Source organism: Eschrichtius robustus, chromosome 10, assembly GCF_028021215.1.
Source record: "Eschrichtius robustus isolate mEscRob2 chromosome 10, mEscRob2.pri, whole genome shotgun sequence".
In the NCBI taxonomy this organism is placed as follows: domain Eukaryota; kingdom Metazoa; phylum Chordata; class Mammalia; order Artiodactyla; family Eschrichtiidae; genus Eschrichtius; species Eschrichtius robustus.
The window spans coordinates 81,151,734-81,177,456 of NC_090833.1; the positions used below are offsets into that span (position 1 = coordinate 81,151,734).

At 48.6% G+C, this 25,723-nt stretch overlaps 1 protein-coding gene and 2 non-coding genes across 5 annotated transcripts in view; all 3 read right to left on the reverse strand.

The window, feature by feature from the left end:
• Positions 1-3,580: 3,580 nt before the first annotated feature.
• UBAP2 (ubiquitin associated protein 2) overlaps positions 3,581-25,723 on the reverse strand; it is a 125,210-nt gene continuing 103,067 nt past the window's right edge. The window contains exons 15-30 of one of the 3 annotated variants that reach the window (XM_068552315.1): positions 23,873-24,042; positions 19,716-19,929; positions 16,552-16,591; positions 14,239-14,422; positions 13,269-13,338; positions 11,385-11,510; positions 8,887-9,082; positions 7,991-8,082; positions 7,779-7,826; positions 5,320-5,398; positions 4,891-5,096; positions 4,522-4,621; positions 4,330-4,437; positions 4,119-4,186; positions 3,860-4,039; positions 3,581-3,775 (exon numbers count right to left, since the gene is read on the reverse strand). In XM_068552315.1, the coding sequence (XP_068408416.1) occupies positions 3,680-3,775; positions 3,860-4,039; positions 4,119-4,186; positions 4,330-4,437; positions 4,522-4,621; positions 4,891-5,096; positions 5,320-5,398; positions 7,779-7,826; positions 7,991-8,082; positions 8,887-9,082; positions 11,385-11,510; positions 13,269-13,338; positions 14,239-14,422; positions 16,552-16,591; positions 19,716-19,929; positions 23,873-24,042 (1,977 nt within the window). In that variant the 3' untranslated portion in view covers positions 3,581-3,679. The remainder of the gene's footprint in view (positions 3,776-3,859; positions 4,040-4,118; positions 4,187-4,329; positions 4,438-4,521; positions 4,622-4,890; positions 5,097-5,319; positions 5,399-7,778; positions 7,827-7,990; positions 8,083-8,886; positions 9,083-11,384; positions 11,511-13,268; positions 13,339-14,238; positions 14,423-16,551; positions 16,592-19,715; positions 19,930-23,872; positions 24,043-25,723) is intronic. The other 2 variants (XM_068552317.1, XM_068552316.1) reach the window with 2 other exon arrangements.
• LOC137771072 (small nucleolar RNA SNORD121A) lies at positions 15,064-15,145 on the reverse strand. The gene has a single exon (XR_011075289.1). It is a non-coding gene; the product is annotated as a small nucleolar RNA SNORD121A (small nucleolar RNA).
• TRNAG-GCC (transfer RNA glycine (anticodon GCC)) lies at positions 17,886-17,958 on the reverse strand. The gene has a single exon. It is a non-coding gene; the product is annotated as a tRNA-Gly (tRNA).

A 25,723-nucleotide genomic window follows, 5' to 3' on the forward strand; every position in this document is an offset into this window, starting at 1 on the left:
AGCTCAGAAAGAACGAAAGGGTTGATGAGGGACAGGGGTAGGATGGACCCTAGGACGCAGTCGGTGATACTTAGGTCCTTAGTTCCGCCTTCCTTTCTGATCTCAGGGTTTTCATTCGCTCTTCAAACTCTCCAAACGTTTGCCAACTAATTCCCAGCAGCCTTCTCCGGAATCTAGTCTTAAAAAAGTGGGAATGTTGAACGTGCTAAGGTTCACACGGGACACTGTTGAGCCTGGTCCCAGAATCTGTCCAAACTCCATGGCCTACTTGCACCCCAGAGTCAAGTGACTCCAGTTAGATTCAGAGAACAGAGCAGCTCTCCTGTGACAAAACACTGAGTGCAAACTCACTCTCGTAGAAGGACGTTGAAACTAGTTTTTCGCCCCACACATACTCAATGCTCTGATCACCCCCTATCAATCAATCACTCCACACTCCCAAAACACACGCGTGCGCCGCGTGCTTGGTCTTAAGCTCTCTCGGAGCCCTAAAACTAAGCCTTTTCTCTTCCTGCCAAAGCATCTCTCCCCCAGGGCAGGCCAGACTCCTTGGCACTGTGGGAGGTGCTGTGCTGCTCAGCCCTGCCCCACAGGCCCTGCTGGCCTCTGTTTTACGTTGACTCAAGAGAGCCAGGTGGAGGTTGTACCTCTCAGCCTTTGGGGTGTTACTCTTGAGAGCTGGGTTTGCCTCTGATGAGAGTAGTCAGTTCCAGAAAAGACTGGGGTGTGTTGATTTGCTAGGAGGTGGGACATTCTGATAGCTCAGACTGACTTGTAAAACCCAGGTGCTGGTTCCAGAGCTCTGTCCTGCGAACACATACTATGGCAAAAGAAAACTGAAGCACGTAACTTCTTTCAGGAGTGGAGATCTCAGGCTTAGGCCACAACCTTGTGAGTACAGTTGTGCTGATTATTTGGTGTAACATGAATTCAGGATCCATCCTGCATTTTTAGGTTCCTTTTGGTTCTAGTGGAGGCCTCTGGATGCTCTTCAGGTCTGTGTATTTTGAGGCTGGGTGGAGAAAGTATATCATGATTCTGTTGTTGCTTCTCACAGTCTTCCCCACTTTTATTTCATATCATTCCAGAGTTCTTTTCTATTAGCCAGACTTTTTTGTAGTCCCTTCTTTCCTCTTCCCTGGTAATTATTTGCTTCTTTATTTGCTGGTTTCCTTATGTTTGGAAAATACATAGTAAGCTTTTGAAGGGGAAAATGTGTAGTTCTCCACTGAAAATTAACTCTCTACCCTCCCATCCTGGTTTTTAAAAAGGTTTACATTTACAAAGATTCAGATGCAATTTTCAACTATTCTGAAACCAGCAGGACACACCTGACTTTAATAGTTTTCTTAGCTGAAATTGTAGATGTTTTTCTTCAGTTTAACTTATGAGAAAAGATTATCTGATGCATTTTGTGTTCAATTTCCCCTTTAGTGGTTTATTTTTGTCTTTTTCTGCCCATCTGTCTACTAATAAAATGTGAAATAAAATATACCTGTATTGCTACTTCCCCATGGGATGACCCTCTTCTTTTTTGTGTATTAAAATTAAAAGGTGGTCTTAATACTTCCTCTGTTCCCTTGCAGATTATGCACAGGACTCAGCTGAAAAACTAAAACAAAAACGAAATCTTGCTCACCTGCCTTTTGACAATCTGCTCAACTCACCTCCTTGCAGAATAAATATCCCCAAATCCTTACTAGCTTTTAAGAAAGGTTATTAAAGACAAAGCCATTTGTTAACCTTAATTCTGAAATAGGGCACAATCTGCCAGTACAAGTAGGTCGGTGAAGTGATGGAGGAGTGCTCCACTGCCCTCCTTAGGCAAGTTTTTTGTTTTCATTGTCACTTGTCAACTTCCCGCTGCTAAAAGAAGGGATCAGGAAGCAATAGATCACATAATTTAGTAAGTTTCAGTTGTGGACACTGACCTTTTTTTTAAGCCAGCAGTGCTTGACCTATCTGACGAATGACCATTGATTTTGGAGGTCAAAAACAGACAAGGTAAAGACTGTACCCCTGGGCTGGTTCTGGCACGCTGACTTGAAACGGGACGCTATAATGCCTCGGGCAGCACCGCAAGGCCCTGAGCTAGCTGCCAGGCTGGAATACAGCTGCGCCTCAGACAAGCATGGAGATCTGCCTCCTGGCGGACACATGCATAGTTTTACAGCTCCAGTTCCTTCTGGACTGGTGGCCTGGAATCAAGAGGGAGGAGCTTAAGAGAAGTCAGAATCCTGCCCCCAGGTGAATGGTTCCTTGGGACTTTCTGGAGCAGATATTTAGCCCAGGACCCACTTACCTACTTCACACCACCCTGGCTCACTAGTCATCTGTCCCGCCACAGTCCTCGACGTTCAATCAAGATTGCATTTGGTTGATGAAGACCAAAGGACAGAGAGGTTTAGCTGTGCAAACTTACTCTCTCACAGGCCTGGAACTGTATTCTCAGAGTTCTTAACCTTTGTTCCTTTGGAAAAGAAATTACCCTACCCTAATATTCCTGTTGACAAGACCCTTTTAGAGACTGCCTTGTCCCCTAAGTCTGTTACAGAGTTGCAAGAAAAACAAAGGTAACCGTTGATAAGCACTGCCTGTCAGGAGGGTTAGCTACCTTGTCTGCTGTGTCCTTTACCTTTTCCCTCCCTGAATGCTGATTGTTTTGGGGCAAGAGAAGGGCCCAGCAAAGCAAGGAATACCCACTGAAGCCCTGACACCCTGTTATCAGAAGCCTGTGACCACGTGAGCTCTACTTCAGCCCTGTGAAGTCCAGGGTCCCTGGAACCATAATGAAGATGGTCTCTGCCCTGAGCTCTCCCTGAGTCACACCACACAGAGACCAAGTATGCTCTCAGAACTTTATTAGGTGGAGTTTGGGCAAAAGAGAAAACCTCTGAAACAGTCGCCCACCTGGTTCAGGACGACTGGAATAGAGGAGCCTTTGCTTGGAGACATGCTGTCACTGAGATGAAAGCATATCTTTGATTATTTTTTTTAAAGGGGAGCTGACTGGCTGAGTATCTCTGAGCGCAAATTCAGGTTATTTTAGAAATGGTCAGCCAGAGGAAGGCAAGTCTCTGGGGACAAGACCAGACCAGAAGCCGAAGCCCCTGCTCTCTGTGGAGACAAACAGGTGCCACCTCTATGTGGGTGTGGGGCAGGGCTATCTCTCTGCCATTCCCAGATCAAGGTTTGGAGGGAGGGGAACATGAAAGATGACAAAAGGACCAGTTTCTCAAAAAGCAAGGGATAAAATAATTACACAGGGACGAAAACTCAAATAATGGTTTACAAGGGAGCGAGATGAGTCGTGATTCTTCATTGGTACCTGACCCCAGTACCCAAACTGCCTCGAGCCAGCCCTTCCAGACCCTGCCCACCGGGGGGCTCTGTAGAAGGCCTGAAGGCAGAAGGGGGGAAGGGGGCTGCTTCTGCTACAGCGGGAAGGGGCTTGAGTGGGGAGAGGAGCAGCTGCTCCCCCTCCCCCAAGCCTTCTACCACATTTACAAATACATACATAAATACATTACATACAACAGGGAGTCTGGGAGGCAGGCTCCCCACAGAGGCTCGGCTGACACAGTTGCACGTCTCAGAAGCTCTGGGGAAGGGCGCCGGGCTCCGTGTGCTCTCTCCTGCCCGCGGTAGGCCCCGCCCCGGCCCACCCCCTCTTCAGGGTTCAGTTTGTCCAGTATGGAGAGTTGCCGTAGGCAGGTTTGGAGGCTTGCGACTTGGGCTGCAGGGAGCTGGGCTGGCTGCGCTGACCGGAGCCGCTCTGAGGAGGAGGAGAGAAGGCTGTCAAGGCTGGAGCAGAGCCCCCAGCCCAGGGCAGGATTGCCGCCTGCTCTACCGGACTCACCTGAGCGTCCTGCGGGAGGTGGTGGTGCAGCAGCTGTGAGTGAGGCTGCTGGTGGGCGGGCAGGACGTGCACGAGCGGTGAGGGCGCGTAACCGGGGCCCAGGGGCCCAGGGGAGCCCAAGGCCGAGGGCAGGCTGAACGGCGGCGGGGTCCCCGCGTGAAATCCCTGCCTGTCGAAAGTCTGCAGGGCAGAGAGACGACAGTGAGGCTCGCTTGGCGGCACTCCGCCAGCCCTCCCGCCAGCGCCGGCCCTCCCTCACCTGAGTCTTGCTGTAGACGGACCCAGTCACGTCAGGGAGGCCGGGGGCGCTCGAAGACGCCGACACTCCTGGAAGGAAAAGCGGCTGTTCCCACGGCAGCTGGCCCCAGCGCCAGCCTGCCCCGCTGCAGGGGCCCTCCGGGGCAGCCTCGCCTGCGGAGGAGTCAGGGGAGGAGACGACTGCTCTGGGCCGCAATCCTGGAAAGGCCTACCTTTGCCAGGCCCAGAACCTGCAGACTTGCTCTGTGCCTGCGATGATCCACAATAGCCACCCTTGGTGTAGTCTCCCGCTGCTGCCCCCTGGCTCACGTCATCGTAACCTAGCACGGCAGGGGACAAGAGGCGCGTGTGAGCTAGGCGAGCCTGTCCTTCCCGTGCCTCTCCGTGGCGGGAGCACCCCTCACCTGCGCTGTAGCTGTGCTGGCCGTAGCCACTGGCCTGCTGGAAAGGGGTGCTGGGGCTGCTGAGGCTCACACCGTGCTGCTTGGCTGAGGCCGGAGGGACCTGGTGGCAGGCAAGCAGGAGAGGCATTAGTAGGGGGACAGAGGCGGGGGAGCAGGTCACCCCGGCTTAGCCTCAGGCAGCAGGTGGCACAACCACTAGGGAGGCGTCTTCAGTAGCGCAACACGCTAGATCTCAAAACAGATGGGAGAGGAACCTCGCCCCCAGCCTGACTCATTCCTCAAGGCCAGGTGACACTCTGAGTGGGGACCTGTCCCTCCCTCCCTGCTTCTGCTCCCTGGAGCTGGAGTAACACCCCCCCGCATACTCACAAACATGGTGGGCCCATACTGGAAGGCACTGGGTATGCCTGTATAGTAGGGGAGGCCAGTGTAGCTGTAGCCAGGTGGCAGGGCAGGGTTCAGAAAGGGCTGCTGGGCTGTGTGGTGGGCCTGGGACTGGCTCTGCTGGGGCTGAGCCAGGGTGGTGGCAGGTGCAGGGGACGCAGAGTCTCCTCGGCCAAACTTTGTGACATCACCTGGGAGAAACGGGGCACTGAATCCAGTCACTGCCCCCTATCCAGCCAGGAAAAAGCCAGACTGGTCCCTGGGAACAGGAACAGGCCTGGCTGCCAGCTCAACAACAGGAAGCTGGCAGGTCTCTGCAGCCCTTCTGCATCTGTTCCCAGACTCCTGGGATGAGCCACAGGCCAGTCCAATGACCACTCCGCCCCCATGCCTAATCCCTTGAACAAGACTAACCTGAATAGGGATTATTAGCGAGGCTCCCATCTCGAGTGGCGAGGGCTGCGGGTGTAGCGAAAGGAATCCCATAGTAATCCTAGGAGAGACCAGAGACGTTCAGTCAGCACAAGAGCCTCACCCCACTCCCCGGACAGCAGAACCTGCAGGCAGTAGGCGTGCTCCAGGCAATGCCACGTTCCCCAGGCCGACCAGACCGCAGGGACGTCACAGGCACACCACCAGAGGGCAGCACTCACAGAGAATTCAAGACAAATGGTGCCGGTCAGAGCTGTGCAATGTGGCAGGCACACAGCATGTAGACACACTGACCAATCCCTCAGCCTTCCTCGGGCAGAGCCATGGGAGGCCCAGTCACACACATCCATTCCATATCACAGATGGATGCTGGTGAATGTCAGGGGCCAAACCAACTCTACTGGCTTCTCCAGTGACAGGGATTCTAAAGGGCAGCTAGGAAAGTTAACTGGACCAGGAGAAACCTGAGAAGGAGGAGGAGCCTAAAGGGTTTAACAGAGGTCAGGTCCTGAACTAGGAGAGACCACCCACTCTGCCCTGGCAACGCTGACTGCACAGGAGTCAGGAGAAGTGTGGATGCTGAGGCAAAACACAGTGGAGCTCTATGAAGAAGGGGAGGCCTGCCCTGACCCTCACTCACCGCCCAGGGCTCTGGCAGCCCTGGACATACTGCACCCCGGGCCACTGAGCCGAGGTAAAGCCCTCCTGCTTTCCTCGTGGGCAGCAGTGTCTAGGAAAGGCACCTACAGCCTCCTTTGGCCCCATCTTCCGGACACCTCCAGGAAATCCACGGCACCCTCAGACCAGAACCACAAGAGAAGGCAGGGCTAGGAAAGCACAGTTAGTAGAACACAAGTGGGGACAGGCCTGGAGGAAGCCCAGGAGGGGGAGCTCTTTCACACAAGAAAATCCAAAGGTGGGAATGAGGCACAAAAGTACCAGAATCTAAGAAATGACCAAAGGGGAAAATGAAAGAAATGCATCTCAAAAGGCAGGCTCAGAGGTGATTGCTTCTAAGGCACAAAAAGACAGAAGGAATATGAAGCAGCCCAGGATGATTCCCAGGGCTAGAATCCCACGGAGTCACTCCTAGGGGCCCGACCAGGCACCACCTTCAGACTCATTCAGGACCACCTCCTGCATTCCATCTCTGATGCCCTGGGGCTCCTGGCTGCAAGGTTTCCTGAGTGTCAGGGGGACTAGGGCCACTTCTGGTTTCCCTGCAAAGCCCTAGGGCTTAAGGCATCCCCAGAAACCCTAAGTTCTGTTTTCCACCCTAGAAATCTGTCATCATGTCCTCAATATCCTTTCTGGGCCCTCCAGGGACATGGGCAGCAGCTGGAGAGTCCCGCAGGCCCCTTGAGCAGTAGTGTGATTGGCTGCTGGTTTGCACACTGGGGGAGAGCTGCCCAGCTACCAACCTACGGAAACATTCCAAGCAGATGAAAGAGTCTTCTGAGAGACACGAGCTTCAGCCACTGGGCCTGGGAGGTAGAGGTGGTGCCTGCAGCTCCCTGAGCTCTCTGTGGCCAGCCCATGAGGAGCTAACAGCAGTGGAGAGGAGTCTGAGGAAGGACGCCTTCACCTTCACTTGGGGAAAAGGAAAGACCATACCCAGGAGAGTTGACATCGGGGTCCAAATAGCTATTTACTCCCAGACAATATGACAGATGCCCTGGTCTGCTGCAAATGATCAGGAGTCTGGGAAACGCCAGACCAAGAAGGGGGTGGCGGTACAGGAGCCTGCAGGCTGTGCGGGCAGGGAGCATGCCTCGTCCTGTACCTCTTCTGCACTGCAGTCCTGCTCACGTGGCCATCCCAGAGAAGGCCCAGGGCTTCAGCCTGGTAGCAAGGGCCAGAATAAAGAGGCAATGCTGCCCTCAGAGTGAGGCTGCAGCAACCAGAGAGATCCTGGGGCCAGCGTTCTTATACACGGGATGGCAGGCTAAACCCAGAAGGGCCCTTGAAGACTGCCGGCTCCAGCCGCTCACTCAGAAGAACAAAGCTGCCATCACGAGCATCACCAATGGCCACTTCAGAAGCCAAAAACACTAGATGGTACTTCGGAGAGGACTTTATAAAAAGTCTAGGGGCAGGTAAGCAACGCCACGTCCTGTTTGTTTGTTTGTTTTGGTGGGGGGAGGGGTGGAACTCAAGGGAAGAGAAGGACCCACGTTTGGTAGGGACACTGCCTACGGGGGCCCCAGGTCCCAATGATCTTCAAGATCCCCAGGCACAAGCACAGGACACTCGAGTGCCCAGGCTGTAGGTGCACCAGGCACAACCACCAAATGGAAGCAGCCTTCTCAGCTGTGGTGCTGAGGGAAGTCCTCAGGCCGAGCGTCCTGAAGGCCAGACAGGGTGGCAGTCAGGGCCGCGCGGGTGAGATGCGCGAGACTCAGAGCCTGAATCCCCCCGGCCACCACCCCAAACCCACTCACCATCGGCAGCCGTGACTGCAGCATCTGGAGCTCGTCGTAGCCATAAATCTGTGTGAGGACCAAAAAGGCTGTTAGATGCCCTGCCTTGACGGAGTCTAGCCGGAGAAACGCCCGGGGTCCGAGCGGCAGAGGTGGGCTCAGGGAAGGAGCAGCAGCAACCCGAGGCCCCCAGGTCCTGCCGGGGGCCGGCCCAGAGCCCCCCGTGCGCTCACCGGGTAGGCAGGAAGCAGTCCTCCGGGGCCCACGAGGTACTGGCTGTGCAGCAGGGGAGGCGCCCCCTGGGGCAGGCTGGGGGGCGCTTTGCCTGTGAAGGCAAACTCAAATGGAGTGAAGGGGCCACCACAAGGGCGAGGTTCCTCAGGTACTGTGGGCACGGCGGGTGTCGAGCCCGCTGTCACGGCGCCGTCCCAGACGACGCCACGGGCAAGAGGGGAGGGCAGCAGCCGAGAGAAACGGAAGCCATGCTAGGGGGCGGGGGAGACAGAGCACGTGCCACCACATCCAGGCTGTGTTACCAGAGGGGTCCGCGCCCTGCGGCACGAAACACTGCCACCCTCTCCTGAGGGCCGCACCGCCCAAGAGGGCCCGAGCAGCAGGGACCGCCTGCCCCTCAGAACGAAGCGGTCTGGGCAGCGCCAGGAGAGGCACAACTGGGCCAAAGGCGGGCGAGCCGTTGCTACCAAACCACAGTGTGCTGGGCCCACACAGACCGCCCAGGTCCGGCTGCCGGGCGGCCGCACCGAGAGCAGAAGGAGCCCACGAGAGCTGCTCCGTCATCTCAGCTCCAGCGACGAGCGAGGACAGAAGAGAATGGGGAGCTATGAGCACGAGGGCTGCCAGGAATCTGCCCAGGGGAGCGTGCCCCCCAGACGCTGATTTCAGCACCACCCAGAACCTGGCCCCCCACGTTAGCTCTGGAAGATCCGGCCTCAAGAGGTGAGTGGAACAAAGAGGACAAGCAAGTGGCGGCAGAGCCGGAGGGAGACTGTGAGCTTCCGACGCTCGTGGACCGCCCCCCCCAGGCCTGCCCCCCTCGGCCTCCTCCCGGGAAGCGGAACAGCACCTTCGAGGGGCGGGGGAGCCGGAAAGGCCCCGGGGGGGCACACACCTGAGGTCACCAAGGGCGTGGCCCTGGCACTGCTGCTGGGGGCACTCACAGCGGTACCGCCCAGGCAGAGGCTGCTGACCGTGTTCATGCTGCTCGGCAGGCTGAGCCCTGAGGACGCGGCACTTGAGGCACAGGTTGCTGCCGTTGAGAAGGTGGCTGAGGACTGGAGGGAAGGGGCGCTCTCCACGCCGGCATGCTGGCAAGACAAAAGCCAGGACACATGGATCTGGGGGCAAAGCACAAGAGTGCACAAGAAGCGGCCTGGCCTGTGTGCCCGCAGTCTCAGACGGACCAGTGTGCTCACCGTGGCCTCTCACACTGCAGCCAGATTAGGCCATCGGGACACAACTCATCGGCTGGGCTCTCAAGACCATTAAAATGGAGATTTACGACCAAAAAACCCTCCTAAAAAATCATTAAAGTTGCTCAGGCTTTGGTAAGTGAAACAAAGCACAGACACAGATGAGCACAGAGCATCTCAACATGAGGTGAAAACCCACCTCACAGAAAAGCAAGGAGCCTCAGGAGAGTCGAGCCTGGGGCCACAAGCAGCCCAGCCCAAGTCAGAGCCTTCCTGGCTCCTCTGACCTTAAGTCACAGGTGGCCAAGAGAGGCCTTTGCTCCAGGATCTGGGGACACTTTGTAGGTCACCAGGGACTACCAAGCAGGGCCCAGCCCGGCCCTATGCCTGCCCGACAAGAGCCACCGAGGAAAGAAGGGCAACGCCTAGCAGAAAGCTGTGAGGAGCCTGAGTGCCAAGGGTCCTGCCCAGCTGCTAGTGAACAAGGCATCAGGAAGGCCTTCAAGGGCTGAGGGGTGGGTGGAAGAGATACACCTGGCTGGGCAAAGCAAGGGTCAGAGAGGGAGGAAAAGGCTCTGTAAGGCTGAGACCAGCCTCCAAATCAGAACTTGCGCACAACAAAGAAGCCGGGAAACTCCTGGAGGGGAAGCTGAAGAAGAGGAAGGACCAGGAGAAAGGGGGCCACCATGTGCTCTGCTTTCCACGGCACAGACGGCGCCGTGCGGGTCCCAGCCCCGCGGGCAGCCCTGCCCACCCGAGCTCTAGTATCCAGAATCGGCTCAGCAAGTGAAGACCGCTAAAATTAGGGTCTCCTGGGGCTCCTCAGGATTCCTGCTCCTTCCGCCTAGATGGACAGACAGAACCAGGGAGAGGAGAGCCCAGGGTAGGGCTGGGGCTGCCCAGCACCCACTCCACGGTCCCCTGTGTGGAGCCAAGGGCAACCGCCACAGGATCAGGAACGGTTCTGACCACCGCACTGTGATGGTGGCACTGGCCGCACAACCTTTCAACCGCAGGATTAAAAAAAAAAAAAAAGAACATTCCCAGATTGGGGAGTACGGGGAATCCACGGGAACTCCAGAGTCATCCAGCAAGCCTCTCCTGCCTTCAGTGGACCCTGACGGCGTTCCTGCATCTGCCCCCTCACCTCTCAAACCTGAGGGAGACAAGTTGCTGGCTCGCTCAGACCATCCGACGGGGCTGCCACTCAGTTCCTCAGATGGGCCCAGAAAAGCACAGCTGCACCAAACCTTCCACAGAACACGCAGGGCAGGAGAAAACACTAGATTTCCTTTACAGACAAGGTAGGAAAGACCTGGCTCTGATAGACTACGATATATCCGACTATTCAAAAATCAATTCATAAAATGACAAACCTAGGAAAAATATTGGCACTTCCCATCACAAAGGGCTACCTACTAAGTCTCCCAACTATAGAAATAAAGACCACAGACCTGACAGGAAAATGAAAAATGTAAACAGCTCACCCAAAAGGAAATTAATGGCTTTCCAATAATATAAAATAGATGTTCAAGCTCTTTCGATTAAACACTATACTGACAGGTCATTTTTCTATTAACACATTGGAAAAATACAAATATTTGGTAACATCATTTCAGGAGGTCATGGGGAAAGAGGACATTTCATTCTTTGCCAGTGAGATCTAAGTGGGTTAAAATCACTATGCAGAGCAATTTATATAAAATGACAAATGCCTAGCAATTCCACCTCCAGGGTTTACCCTCCAGACACAGATGCACACGTGAAACATGTGCAGAAGGTTATATACATCGTTGTTTGTACAGGCACATCTTGTGTTCTTGTGCTTCTCAGATACTGCATTTCTTACAAAGTGAGGGTCTGAGGCAACCCTGGGTCAAGCAAGTCTATCGGCACCATTTTTCCAACAGCATTGGCTCACTTCCTCTCTCTGCATCACAATTTGGTAATTCTCACAATATTTCAAATCTTTTCATTATTATATTTGCTATAATGATCAGTGACCTCTGATGTTACAAATGCAAAAAGATTACAACTTGCTCAAGGCTCAGGTGATGGCTAGCATTTTTAGCTAATAATTTTTTAATTAAGATATGTATGTTGTTTTTGTAGACATGTTATTGCACACCTTAACAGACTACAGTATAGTGTAAACAAAACTTATATGCACTAAGAAATCAAAAGATATATGACTCACTTTCCCACAATATTCCCACGGTGGTGGTCTATAACTGAACCCACAGTATTTCCAAGGTATCAAGACTGAAAATGGCCCTAAAGTTCCATCAGAGGAGGCCTGATTAAATAATGTAATGCAGCAGAGCTGTGAAAAAAAGAACAAAGAACTCTGATTCAACACAGAAACCTCCTGAAGATACACTGTTAAGTGAGGGAAAAAGATAAAGGACACTATGTAGAGAATACTCCCATTTATATTACAGGAAAAGAAAAAGGGTAAAAGGAAAACTACTATGTATGCATTTTATGGGTTTATAAAAAACAAACTAGAGGATCAAGAAAATAGTAGGAAAAGGGGTACAACCAAGTAGAAAAGAGACAAAAACTTTTCAGTATATATCTTTTTATGTCTTTCGTTACTGAATCTGTGACGACGTTAGCAATTGTACGAGGCGATTCTGGCTGTGGCCATTGGGACTGTAAGATTTGGGGTTTCCTGCTAAGACACAGAGTGCAGCTAGCCCATGAGAGCAAGAGCTCTGGGCTCCAACACACAGTGCCCAGAACAGGAGGCCAGCTCTGCAGGGCTCACAAAGGGGACAGCTCAGGGCTCCCACTGGCCAAACAGGAGGCACTGGCTGGTGGGCAACTTACTCCAAGGGCAGAGATATTCACAGCAATCTCTGCTATGAAGACAGTGATCTATGTGTTTTAAGACAAAGAATTATGTGTAAACTGATTTCGCTTGGAAAGCTAGAGTATGAAAGCCACGATGTTAGCCAGATCCTGATAAAGGATAGGACTTGAACCTTTTCCATCGCTTCATTCTACAGAGAAAGATTTTACTTCTTCTTCAGAGGAAACAAATTTCTCCCAATTTCCTGACTCTCCCGTTCATCTGCACCCAAAACTTCCTTCCCCACTTGAGGAACCATCTACTTCCACCTTGTGGAAGCCTGCTGTCTCCCAGGAGAGGGACACTGTGTTCTCTCCAGGCACCTTTCCTTCCACGTGCCAGCCTCTCCGGCTTCTAGTACAACACCCGCCCGCTGCCCTGCCTCCTTGCCACGGCCCGGCCGTCAGCCCTCACCCCGCTCGGTCTAGACCGAGCCCTACCCCTGAGACCATGCTCCTAGCTCCATAGCTCAGAAGCCGCACCTCAGCAACCACCATCTAGGTCACTCTTCAGCCCATCAGGACACTCGCCCACTTGTGCTTCCACTCTTGCCTCTCCACACCCACACTTCCTTCTTCAACAGCAACCTCCCCAAAGCCTCTGCCTCTGAGCTGGGGAAGATGGCCCGAGACGGCAAGAGTGACGTCTCCACGACCACCAGCAACCTGGAATACAGTTACACTGACTGGGCTGTCAGTCTCCGAGACACATAAGCTCCCTTTCCTGTCGAGCACTCTCCCTACAGTGGGCTTCACAGAGTAACAGAGCGCTCCCCAGGGACACTGCTCTTGATTAAAGTTGACTTTTAGTGGAGCCCACGCGAAAGTTAGCAACGGGTCTACTTTCCTCTAAAAAACCTGCAAAGACCTCAACATAAGAAGCCCCAGCAAATGAAACCAACCCTGCCAGGTAGAAAGGTCTCCTATCATGAACAGGGAGCTCAGTGAGTTCTTGGGAACAAATTCACCACCTGACAGCCCTGCCAATCATCTACCAGGTATGGAGGACCAATTCTTCCACGGGGACGTGGACTTAGGAAGCAAGATGTCCTCCATGGTGCCTAGGAAATCATCTGTTCAAACCATGTACCTAGATGGAGACATTACAGCCAAGCTATTAGAGTATTTCAGATATTTAAAATCCACAAACTAAAGCCCCACCTGCACATGACTAAGCTCCAAGCTGGCTAAGCAGGGTGCTGGGTGAGGGAGCAGGGCAAACACTTACCGTGTGTGACGTGCTGGTGGAGAGCACCGTGTGCGCGGAGGAGAGGCTGCTCTGGTGGCCGGAGAGGGAGCTGGAAGACAAGGCAGAGCCCCGCGTGTCCACCCCCCGGCACTCCACCCGAGGGACCCACGCGTCCAGGAGGGCTGCACGCGAGCTTGCCCATCCCTTCACATCCTTCCTTCCGTGTGGCCCTGGAGCCCAGTCCAGGTGCTCTCGTGGTTAGAAATGACCTAAAGGGTCACTCAGCATGAGGATCCGGGACATCCTGCCCTAGGAAAGCTACAGAGCCAGCTCAGGCAACTCTAACCATCTGCTCTGTAGACTGTAAATGCTAAGAACAGGATTGCACTAAGAACACTGCCAGCCCCAGAGACCCCATTAAATCTGTGGGTGAGGGAAGAAAGTTCCTATGTTCAACCCCACATGCCAGAGACAGAGCTTGAATTCCCATCAAATGCAAAATTCAAACCAAACGCTTTTGTTCCTCGCTACAGGAGGCAAGAGGAGAAGTCTACTCAGAAGATAGGGTAAGGACCAGACAAATCCCATTCTCCTGCACCCTGTTCTGATAACTTGATCTCTGACACCATGACAAGTGCGAGGCAGTGACCTGCTGAGAAACCCCCCAGCACTCTCACCCCACATCACAGCAAGGGGCCCAGAATGCAGAGGAGGGACAAGGTTTGGGGCACCCTCCTGAGGGCTGAAGAAGAGTAGCAGCAACCCTTGGACCCACCCCATTCCCAGGGGACCCAGGGCTCTGTGACAGCAGGGGCATTACAGGCCAGCAAGGCTTTCACGCTCGGCGCTTGTGAGACACTACCCAGCCACCTACGCTGTGGCCTTACTGCAAAAGGCCAGGACGTCGTGCAGGGAGCAACAGTGGGTGCTGCTCATGGGAACAGCCATCTAGAAGGGCTCCAGGACTTCGCTGTGTGCCTCGGACTCTCGGCCCGTATTTTCCACATACCTGCTAAGCTGAGAGAGGGGGCTGCTGGACAGGTCACCAGGCTGGGACAAGGAGGGCAGAGCGGCAGTGTGCTGGGGTGCAGAGGGCAGAAGCGGAGTGCAGGAGGTGGTGCTGGGCAGGGAGCCCACGGATGGGAGAGCGGAGGGAGGGTCTGTGGTCTTTGGAGCTGGAACAGATGAAGGAGCTGTAAGAAGCAGATCTGTTTAGCGCCAGAACCAACCGTATCAGAAATATGCTCAATGTTTTGTGACACGTCAGGCTCAGTTGAGACACATACAAAGTTACACCCCTGGGGAAAATGCGCAAGCATGCCGCAGGCAGGCCCTTCTCTGTCTGCTGCGACTACGGAGAGGACTGTCAGAACACAGGCCCCAGGCGAGGAGGGAAATGACATCTTTACCAGCGTACACGGCCCCTCTGGGGTGAGCATGCCCCTCCCAACTAAAGGGACCCGACCCTGAGCCACACCCAGAAGGGAAAGAGGCTCTAAGATTGACAAATACAGTTACAGCATGAGCACAGCAAGGGACAGTGAAAATCTGGTAGGCGAACCACCCAGGGGTTAGGTCTGCTTCTATCAAATCAGGCTGACTTTGTGAAAGGTCATAGGCAGTTTAGGGCAGGAAGGGGTTGAGAGCCCAGGGTACATATACTGTGGAGAGCTACACAGGCCTAAAATCTGCAGAAGACACCCCTGCTGTCCACACCTACTTTCAAAAGCGCAGTGAGCACTTCCTTCGCATGTGCTTGAACAGAACAGACCTCAGAGCACACAAACGCACGTGTTAGGCTTTCAGAAGAGCATGAATGCGATCAATCCTAGCTGCAGAAAAGACTCAGTTTTAGTGCCATCCACACATACAACTCAGATATGTGCTTGGAAATAAAGCATCATTGTCTTTTCCAGTTAGGAGGAGGCAGCACCTTTCCTCAGGAGGCCCTGGGAGTCCAGGGGACACACACTAGTCTCTAACTGGAGGCCAGCTCGAAAACCAGAACAGGCAGCAACAGGGCAACACAGCACAGTCAGTTCTTAAGAGTGGTCTTCACACCCCTGAGGCTTGCTTTTTACTGACAGTCCTTCCCAAATGACACCTGTTCTTACAGAAACTAGATAAACACACCATAGATGTCCCTGGCCCCAAACTCACCTCCCTGAGTGTCGGATCACATTAATGACAGGTTCACAGAAAGCCTCTCAAAGAACGTGTGTTTGTATGAATTTGAGTGTGTATGTGTGTGTGTGTGTGTGTGTGTGACAGAGAGAGAAAGAAAGAGAGAGAGAGGGAGAGAGAGAGAGACGGTTGGAGAAGAGAGCACAGGAGATAAAAACCTATCTAAAACGTGCACTATGTTTTACGGACATTTCACATCTCATTATCTCACTTAAAATCTCCAGTACACCTCTATGTGCTCTCGACCCCATGCCTGGACAAAAGAAACTTTCCACCACGGCTTGTGGAATTCACATTTCCTGTGACATCCAATGTTCTCAGAGCTAACCACGTTATCTGTTGCTCTGGCGGCCCAGAAACACCAAACCCAACTCTGGGTAAATCACATGTGTCATTTCAATTCCAACTGAGGCCCACTCCTGGTCTGGCAAAATCCCACGGCCACTCTCCAAAAATTCCTAAATAAAGAGGGTCTTTTTGACTTCCATACCGATAGTGGATACCCATTTGCTTTACTGAATGATGAATGAAAATCAGTTTCATTTTAGATTATGATCATAACCATAGATAAATTAGCTAAGAACAAAGGAAACAACTAACGGGGATTCACCTACACTATCTCCAGTGATCACTGAGCTGTGCTGGATGTGGAGGGCCCCCTCCTTTTCTCCCAAATGATTATAGTGAGCAACATTTTATCTCTCTTCCTCACAATGTCTTTCCTGAACTAGCACGCCAATTTCTGCTCTAAATGTCTTCACATTATTGAAGTGAGAGCCCTCTGAGCATCCTGGAACCTGGGCCTCTGAGCAAAGCATCTTTTAAATCCAACCTACACTCTACACTTGGGGGTGCAGTCTGACAAGGGCAGAATAATACAATACCTCCTTCTTGCTGTGGATATAACATTTCTAATAATACCATCAGCTACCACCTGGTCACGGGGAATCTCTAGCTAAACTCTAAACCCAAAGAAATGATGCCAAAGATGGATCAGACATAGCTCTCAGAAAAAATGTAAAAGGACTATTTTTGCAGAATTAGCCATTGGCCAATCGTTTTCCCATCACATTAGCTGCGCTTTTTCTGTCTGTGGTTTCCACCAGCCACGACAAGAATAGTTAGCTCATATACTTACTGTCTACTGTCTGCTGACTTCGACTACCACCATGTCCATTCTATAAGAAAGAGAAAAGAAAGTAAGTAAACCCTCAAAATCAAATGACAACCTAGATGACTTTCTATTGGGATTTAGCCACAAACATATGAAGCATTATGAATTAAGCAAAGAACTATGGCCTATTTTGTTTTGTTTCTTAATAAAAGGAGAGGCAATACAACAAATTCTTAATAAATCTCAACAAGCTGACTTTTTTTAAAAACAAACTGGGTATTTAAGGAAGTAACAAGGATAAAACATAAGACCAAAAGCACAGGAAGCAATGAAACAGTCCTAAAAATTATTAAGCTGCAGGAAGGACTTAGGAATTCTCATTATATTGAAATCACCACAAGCCTTTCTGCCTCAAGCACATTCTGTCTCCTGAGCACCCCCCATACAAGAAAGAAAATGTTTCCAAATTATAACAGAGATAACTTTCATACAAGGAATTAACATATTTTATATTATTAACAAAATGGTTCTCAGAGAAAGACGTTACTTTGAAACACGTTTTTTTCTGAACTGGGTGGGGAAAGAGTGAGTTAGGACTGTGTGGTAGTCGGTCCCAAAAAGAACAGAATCTGAAAACAACTGGTTTGAGTTAAGCATAAAGCACTTCACCGAAACCTTCTCCCAGAAGGAGGCATCCTCACAAGGAAAACTTTACTTCCACAGACTGGGTGGGGAGACCCGGCAAAGAGTGATTGACAGTGGAACCTACAGGGCTCAGACACTGGTCCTGGATGGGAGAAGGAAGCTGAGGAAATAACCTTCTCACAAATGTCAAAACTACTAAAGAAAAAGACAAACCTTATAGCTTTCGACTCTGCCTTAACCAAAATCCAGTACAATTTCTGCTCATAAAATCTTATTTACAACACATTTTAGCTTAAAACAATGAGATTATTTACAAGAAATGTAGACAATGAAACAGAACTGCTAGGGAAAAACAAAACAAGAGTTAAAAGACTAAAGTCAGAGAAAGGGAAACACCAATATACAAAGATAGGTGGAGAGCAATCAAAGTTCTACTCTTTGAAGAACCCCTCCCTCTCAACAGGGGTTCACTATTCAGTAAATACATACACATGACATCAAGCATGTGCAGCCAAGACAGCACAAACCCTGACATACAAAGTCTTCTCAAAACTACACCAGACAAAAAAAACAGAAAAGGGGAACGAAACAGCTGCCATCATACCTTAGGAACACTTCATCCCACCTAGAAAATCATTTTTTTAATTTATTTGGCTGTGCCGGGTCTTAGTTGTGGGCATGCGGTATCTTAGTTGCAAGCATGTGGGATCTAGTTCCCTGACCAGGGATTGAACCTGGGCCCCCTACATTGGCAGCGTGGAGTCTTAGCCACTGGACCACCAGGGAAGTCCCTAGAAAATCATTTTTAAATACAAACAATGGAACAAGGTCCAACTGTATAGCACAAGGAACTATATTCAGTATCTTGTATGTATATTCTCATAGTGGTGGCTTCTATTGTTGTGGAGCACGGGCTCTAGGTGCACGTGGGCTTCAGAAGCTGTGGCACACAGGCTCAGTAGTTGTGGCTCGTGGGCTCTAGAGTGCAGGCTCAGTAGTTGTGGCGCATGGGCTTAGCTGCTCCGCGGCATGTGGGATCTTCCCGGACCAGGGCTCGAACCCGTGTCCCCGGCATTGGCAGGCAGATTCTTAACCACTGTGCCACCAGGGAAGCCCGGGAACAGAATATTCTGCAATAATGGAAATACTGTCTGTGTGTGCTTGGTCTTATATTGTAGTGACTAACCATATCTAGACAGTGAGCATTAAAATGTGGTGCGTCTGAGAAACAACTTTTAATTGTGTATTTAATTTAAATAAACTATTACATGTGGCTAGTGGTTGCCATGTCGGAAATCACAAAAATAAACTTCTTAAAAAAGATGTATGAAGAATACACAGCTTTTAAAAAATATGTAAACCAAGAAAGGCAAATACAGGTGGAAAATGAGAGCAACAAAATTCTGCACAGTAGAAAGCAGATGCCAGAGAGTAACTCTGACTTAGCTGACCCAGTAAAGCCAAATCGTAAGCAACTAGTAGGGAAAACCAGAAAACCACTCAACTTACATCAAAGAACCACACCAAGCAACTCAGTACTTATATATATCACATAACTTTGGAAGTGGGTGTGGCGGTAGGGCTAAAAGTAGGAGAAATGTCTTAAACTCTGTACAGCAGGGTGAATGCCCCCCCTTCCACCTTCTCCCACAGGCTCTAAACTTCATCAAGAGGGTAACACGCGGCAAGGAGTACTATTAAAAAAACACACAGATTAAGTCAATGCAGACAAAACAAATTATTCCAACAGCAGCCTTCTATCTGCACTAGGCTCTTAAGACACTAACAGACAGGTATAGGCCCTACAGGGAAGAGACTAGAAGAACAGTCCCTGGAGAATCCAAACAAACTCAACAGAAAAGGCCCACAGGGGCTGACGAAGGAACTCCCCACCCCTAGAGAAATGGCCACCCACAATGTCCCTCATGAAAGCCCACATCCAACAACCTACCGCCACAGGCAGTTAACCTTTTAGTGTCAAGTGGGCGGCCTGGAATCACCAGACATTTGAGGAAAACATCTAACATGAAAGATAGAAAAGGAAGGGAGGAAAAAACTCTTAAGTTGATACGTATAAATATTTCCTCAGAATCTTAGAAGGAAACCTAAGAAAAGACAACGTACCCAAATTTCTGCTATGCCAATTCAATTGTTCTTATTATTTTCATGTTCTCATCCACTCTTTAAAGTAGCTCTCGCTGTAATGCTTGAATGTCTTTGCCTTACAGGAAAGTGAAATATTACAGACTATAGTCCCTGCCTACCCCATCCAAGCCACTCTGAACAACTCAGGGTATATATATCCTTACACTATCCTTATACCAAGTGTCTGGGTCCATTCACACAGTCCTTGTGCAAGAGTGCTTGAAACACAGGTTTCAAACGAGATGGCCACTAATGGCAAATCCAACAAACTATACGGATTCTACTTAAAAGGTTAGCCATTTCTAAAAGGAAATCGTAGCCAAAAAGCTTGATTTCCCAACTACACACTGAGCTCCAAATAGGATTTCCTATGAGGAGAAACCGCAAACACCACTAACCGTGATGGTTCCTGGAGCTGACTCCGATGGACTCACAGAGCTTTGGTATGCGCTCCTGTCGTGCACAGAACTCTGGTCGTAGGAGGAAGACGTTGTTACGGGACTAGTGGAGCTCAGCGATGAGCTTGTCAGACTGGAGGAGGTAATGACTGAAGTTGTGTGGGTGGAGTTCTGCACTGCACTGGTCACTGCTAGGGAGGTATTCAAAGAGTCACTACAAAGAATAAAAGACATGAGACATAAATTTGTGCCACTTTACAGGTTTTCATGAAGTAGAGTGATTTCATCTCTTTATTGTCATATTCTAAGTTAAATAAACATATCTGTAACTACAAACTTATACTTGGTAGTGTATATATGTCAATGCCACTCTCTCACTTCGTCCCAGCTTCTTACCTGTGCCCCTCTCCGGGTCCTCAAGTCCATTCTCTACATCTGTGTCTTTATTCCTGTCCTGCCCCTCGGTTCTGAAGAACGTTTGTAGATTTTTTGATGATGGCCATTCTGATCAGTGTGAAGTGATACCTCATTGTGGTTTTGATTTGCACTTCTCTAATGATTAGTGATGTTGAGCATCCGTTCATGTGTTTGTTGGCAATCTGTATATCTTCTTTGGAGGAATGTCTATTTAGGTCTTCCACCCATTTTTGGATTGGGTTGTTTTTTTGACATTGAGCTGCATGAGCTGCTTGTATATTTTGGAGATTAATCCTTTGTCAGTTGCTTCATTTGCGAATATTTTTTCCCATTCTGAGGGTTGTCTTTTCGTCTTGTTTATGGTTTCCTTTGTTGTGCAAAAGCTTTTAAGTTTCATTAGGTCCCATGTGTTTATTTTTGTTTATATTTCCATTTCTCTAGGAGGTGGGTCAAAAAGGATCTTGCTGTGATTTATGTCCAAGTGTTCTGCCTATGTTTTCCTCTAAGAGTTTTATAGTGTCTGGCCTTACATTTAGGTCTTTAATCCATTTTGAGTTTATTTTTGTGTATGGTGTTAGGGAGTGTTCTAATTTCATCCTTTTACATGTAGCTGTCCAGTTTTCCCAGCACCACTTATTGAAGGGGCTGTCTTTTCTCCATTGTATATTCTTGCCTCCTTTGTCAAAGATAAGGTGACCATATGTGCGTGGGTTTATCTCTGGGCTTTCTACCCTGTTCCACTGATCTATATTTCTATTTTTGTGCCAGTACCATACTGTCTTCATTACTGTAGATTTGTAGTATAGTCTAAAGTCCGGGAGCCTGATTCCTCCAGCTCCATTTTTCCTTCTCAAGATTGCTTTGGGGGGCTTCCCTGGTGGCGCAGTGGTTGGGAATCCGCCTGTCAATGAAGGGGACATGGGTTCGAGCCCTGGTCCGGGAAGATCCCACATGCCACAGAGCAACTAAGCCCGTGCACCAGAACTACTGAGCCTGCGCTCTAAAGCCTGTGAGCCACAACTACTGAGCCCACATGCCACAACTACTGAAGCCCGCACGCCTAGAGCCCGTGCTCTGTGACAGGAGAGGCCGCCGCAATGAGAAGCCTGTGCATTGCAATGAAGAGTAGCCCCCGTTCATCGCAACCAGAGAAAGCCCGCACTCAGGAACGAAGACCCAATGCAGCCAAAAATAAATAAATAAGTTTACTTAAAAAAAAAAAAAGATTGCTTTGGCTATTCAGGGTCTTTTGCATTTCCATAAACATTGTAAAATTTTTTGTTCTAGTTCTAAGAAAAATGCCATTGGTAGCTTGATAGGGATTGCATTGAATCTGTAGATTGCTTTGGGTAGTATAGTCATTTTCACAATGTTGATTCTTCTGATCCAAGAACATGGTATATCTCTCCATCTGTTTATATCGTCTTTAATTTCTTTCATCATTATCTTATAGTTTTCTGCATACAGGTCTTTTGTCTCCCTAGGTAGGTTTATTCCTAGGTATTTTATTCTTTTTGTTGCAATGGTAAATGGGGTTGTTTCCTTAATTTCTCTTCCAGATTTTTCATCGTTCGTGTATAGGAATGCAAGAGACTTCCGTGCATTAATTTTGTATCCTGTTACTTTACCAAATTCATTGATTAGCTCTAGTAGTTTTCTGGTGCCATCTTTAGGATTCTCAGGTGTAGTATCATGTCATCTGCAAACAGTGACAGTTTTACTTCTTCTTTTCTGATTTGGAATCCTTTTATTTTTCTTCTCTGACTGCTGTGACTAAAACTTCCAAAACTATGTTGAATAACAGCAGTGAGAGTGGGCAACCTTGTCTTGTTCCTGATCTTAGAGGATATGGTTTCAGTTTTTCACCATTGAGAACGATGTTGGCTGTAGGTTTGTCATATATGGCCTTTATTACGTTGAGGTAGGTTGCCTCTATGCCCACTTTCTGGACAGTTTTTATCATAAATGGGAGTTGAATTTTGTCAAAAGCTTTTTCTGCATCTATTGAGATGATCATATGGTTTTTTTTTTTAATTAATTTATTTATTATTTATGGGTGCGTTGGGTCTTCGTTTCTGTGCGAGGGCCTTCTCCAGTTGCAGCAAGCGGGGGCCACTCCTCATCGCGGTGCGCGGGCCTCTCACCATCGCGGCCTCTCTTGTTGCGGAGCACAGGCTCCAGACGCGCAGGCTCAGTAACTGTGGCTCACGGGCCCAGCCGCTCCGCGGCACATGGGACCCTCCCAGACTGGGGCCCGAACCCGTGTCCCCTGCATTGGCAGGCAGACCCCCAACCACTGCGCCACCAGGGAAGCCCGATCATATGGTTTTTATCCTTCAGTTTGTTAATATGGTGTATCACAGTGATTGATTTGCATATACTGAAGAATCCTTGCATTCCTAGGATAAACCCCACCTGATCATGGTGTATGATCCTTTTAATGTGCTATTGGATTCTGTTTGCTGGTATTTTGTTGAGGATTTTTGCAGCTATGTTCATCAGTGATATTGGTCTGTAGTTTTCTTTTTTTGTGACATCTTTGTCTGGTTTTGGTATCAGGGTGATGGTGGCCTTATAGAATGAGTTTGGGAGTGTCCCTCCCTCTGCTATATTTTGGAAAAGTTTGAGAAGGTTAGGTGTTAGCTTTTCTCTAAATGTTTGATAGAATTCACCTGTGAAGCCATCTGGTCCTGTGCTTTTGTTTGTTGGAAGATTTTTAATCACAGTTACTACTGCATTATTTAAATGATGCAACTGAAGATTCAAAAGAACCACCCCTCCCCCCCTCCCAAATTAGACCCACCTAATTTAATTGACAGGCAGGGTGACATCTTTTATTTATTTATTTATTTTTTATTTTTTTATTTTTTTTATTTTTATTTATTTATTTTTTTTAGGGTGACATCTTTAAGAATCCTTAAGAATCTTTAAGGAATCCAGATATTGTGAGTCCATCCTTAGAAAAGGGAACTCAAGCAGTTATCATATTTTGGTTCTAGAAAGTAAAATATTTAATGAAATAGAATCTAAAATCTGGGATTCTCTATTTATAAAATATTCCACTGAAAGAAAATAAGTGTTGACAAAGATGTATAGAAACTGCATCCCTCATAGACTACTGGTAGGAATGTAAATGCTGCAGCCTCTGTGGGATAAGTTTGACAGTTCCTCAAGTGGTTAAATATGAGAGTTACCATATGATCCAGCAATTCCTAGGTATATATCCAAAAGAAATGAAAGCACACAAAATTTTTAACTGAATTTTCACAGCAGCACGATTTATAATAGCCAAAGAGTGGATGCAACCAAATGTCCATAAACTAATGAATGAATAAACAAAATGTGACGTATCTGCAAAATGAAATATTATTTGGAAACAAAATGCATACACAGTATAACATGGATGACCCTTGTTAAGTGAAAGAAGTCAGATACAAAAGGCCACTTATTGCATTTTTCTAGTTATGTGCAGTGTCCAGAACAGGCAAATTCAGAGACAGATTACTGGTTTCCAGGGGATGGGGGAGGGGGGAAATTGGGAGTGACTGCTAACAGGCACAGGATTTCTTTTTAGGGTGATGGAAGAAATGTTCTGTAATTAGATACTGGTGATGACGGCACAAACCCATCACTACAGGGTGTCTTTTCTCCACCAGGTGATTTCTTAGGCTCTATTTTGTTTTACTTTGCAAAGGGCTTAATTCAGTCAGAACCGGAGAGAGAAGTGGGAAGTTGCATACCTTAAAGATTTCGGATACAAGCTAATGGGAATCTGGCTACTATTTTCACTGCTTGCAGCTGATCCAAATTCAGAGAGAGATGGTTCTGATCCAAATTCCAAGGCGCCAAACTGGACATTTAATCCTGTGACATCTGCTGAACCAGGCATTTCCACTGCAGAAGCTGGGATCTGAAAAAGCAAAACCATGATGTCAGCAACAGAGGTCAGAGATTCCAAGTCCCAAAGGCCTACAAAGCTAACAAGCACTGGGTTCCCAGGGCACTGTGGGCAGGCCTGAGGAACAAGGAGTGAAAGGCTGAAAGGAAGGAAAAAGGAAGATGATTTTTTTTTTAAAGAGAGAGAAAGGAACAAAGAAAAATTAAAAAGTTAACAGCTCTATGTAAAAGAATGAAGTTAGAACACTCCCTAACACCATACACAAAAATAAACTCAAAATGGATTAGAGACCTAAATGTAAGACCGGACACTTATAAAACTCTTAGAGGAAAACATAGGAAGAACACTCTTTGACATAAATCACAGCAAGATCTTTTTTGATCCACCTCCTAGAGTAATGGAAATAAAAGCAAAAATAAACAAATGGGACCTAATGAAACTTCAAAGCTTTTGCACAGCAAAGGAAACCATAAACAAGACGAAAAGACAACTCTCAGAATGGGAGAAAATATTCGCAAACGAAGCAACTGACAAAGGATTAATCTCCAAAATATATAAACAGCTCATTCAGCTCAATATTAAAGAAACAAACAACCCAATCCAAGAATGGGCAGAAGACCTAAATAGACATTTCTCCAAAGAAGACATACAGGCGGCCACGAAGCACATGAAAAGATGCTCAACGTCCCTAATTATTAGAGAAATGCAAATCAAAACTACAATGAGGTATCACCTCACTCCTGTTAGAATGGGCATCATCAGAAAATCTACAAACAACAAATGCTGGAGAGGGTGTGGAGAAAAGGGAACCCTCTTGCACTGTTGGTGGGAATGTAAATTGATACAGCCACTATGGAGAACAATATGGAGGTTCCTTAAAAAACTAAAAATAGAATTACCATATATGACCCAGCAATCCCACTACTGGGCATATATCCAGAGAAAACCGTAATTCAAAAAGACACATGCACCCGAATGTTCATTGCAGCACTATTTACAATAGCCAGGTCATGGAAGCAACCTAAATGCCCATCGACAGACGAATGGATAAAGAAGATGTGGTACATATATACAATGGAATATTACTCAGCCATAAAAAGGAATGAAATTGAGTCATTTGTTGAGATGTGGATGGATCTAGAGACTGTCATACAGAGTGAAGTAAGTCAGCAAGAGAAAAACAAATATCGTATATTAACGCATGTATGTGAAACCTAGAAAAATGGTACAGATGCACCGGGTTGCAGGGCAGAAGTTGAGACACAGATGTAGAGAACAAACGTTATGGACACCAAGGGGGGAAAACTGTGGTGGGGTGGGGATGGTGGTGTGCTGAATTGGGCGATTGGGATTGACATGTATACAGTGATGTGTATAAAATTGGTGACTGATTAAAAAAAAAAAAAAAAAAGTTAACAGGAGAATGGTCAGTGCCACCAACTGCTTCTTTGAGCAAAGAGAGGGGGTAGGATTGTGGTGAAGGATGAGTGAAGAAGAGGGGCCTCTAATGAAAGCATTACCTGGTCAACGAACCACTCATCCTCTGTCTACAGAACACAGCTAAATACGTAAGAACAGCAGGTCCTCTGAGTTAAATACACAAGACCATCAGATTTCCTGAGCCAGACCTGTAATTTGAATGGACAGTCCCTGTCTCTTAGCACAAACCCATTCCCTCTGTATTAGCCCAGTT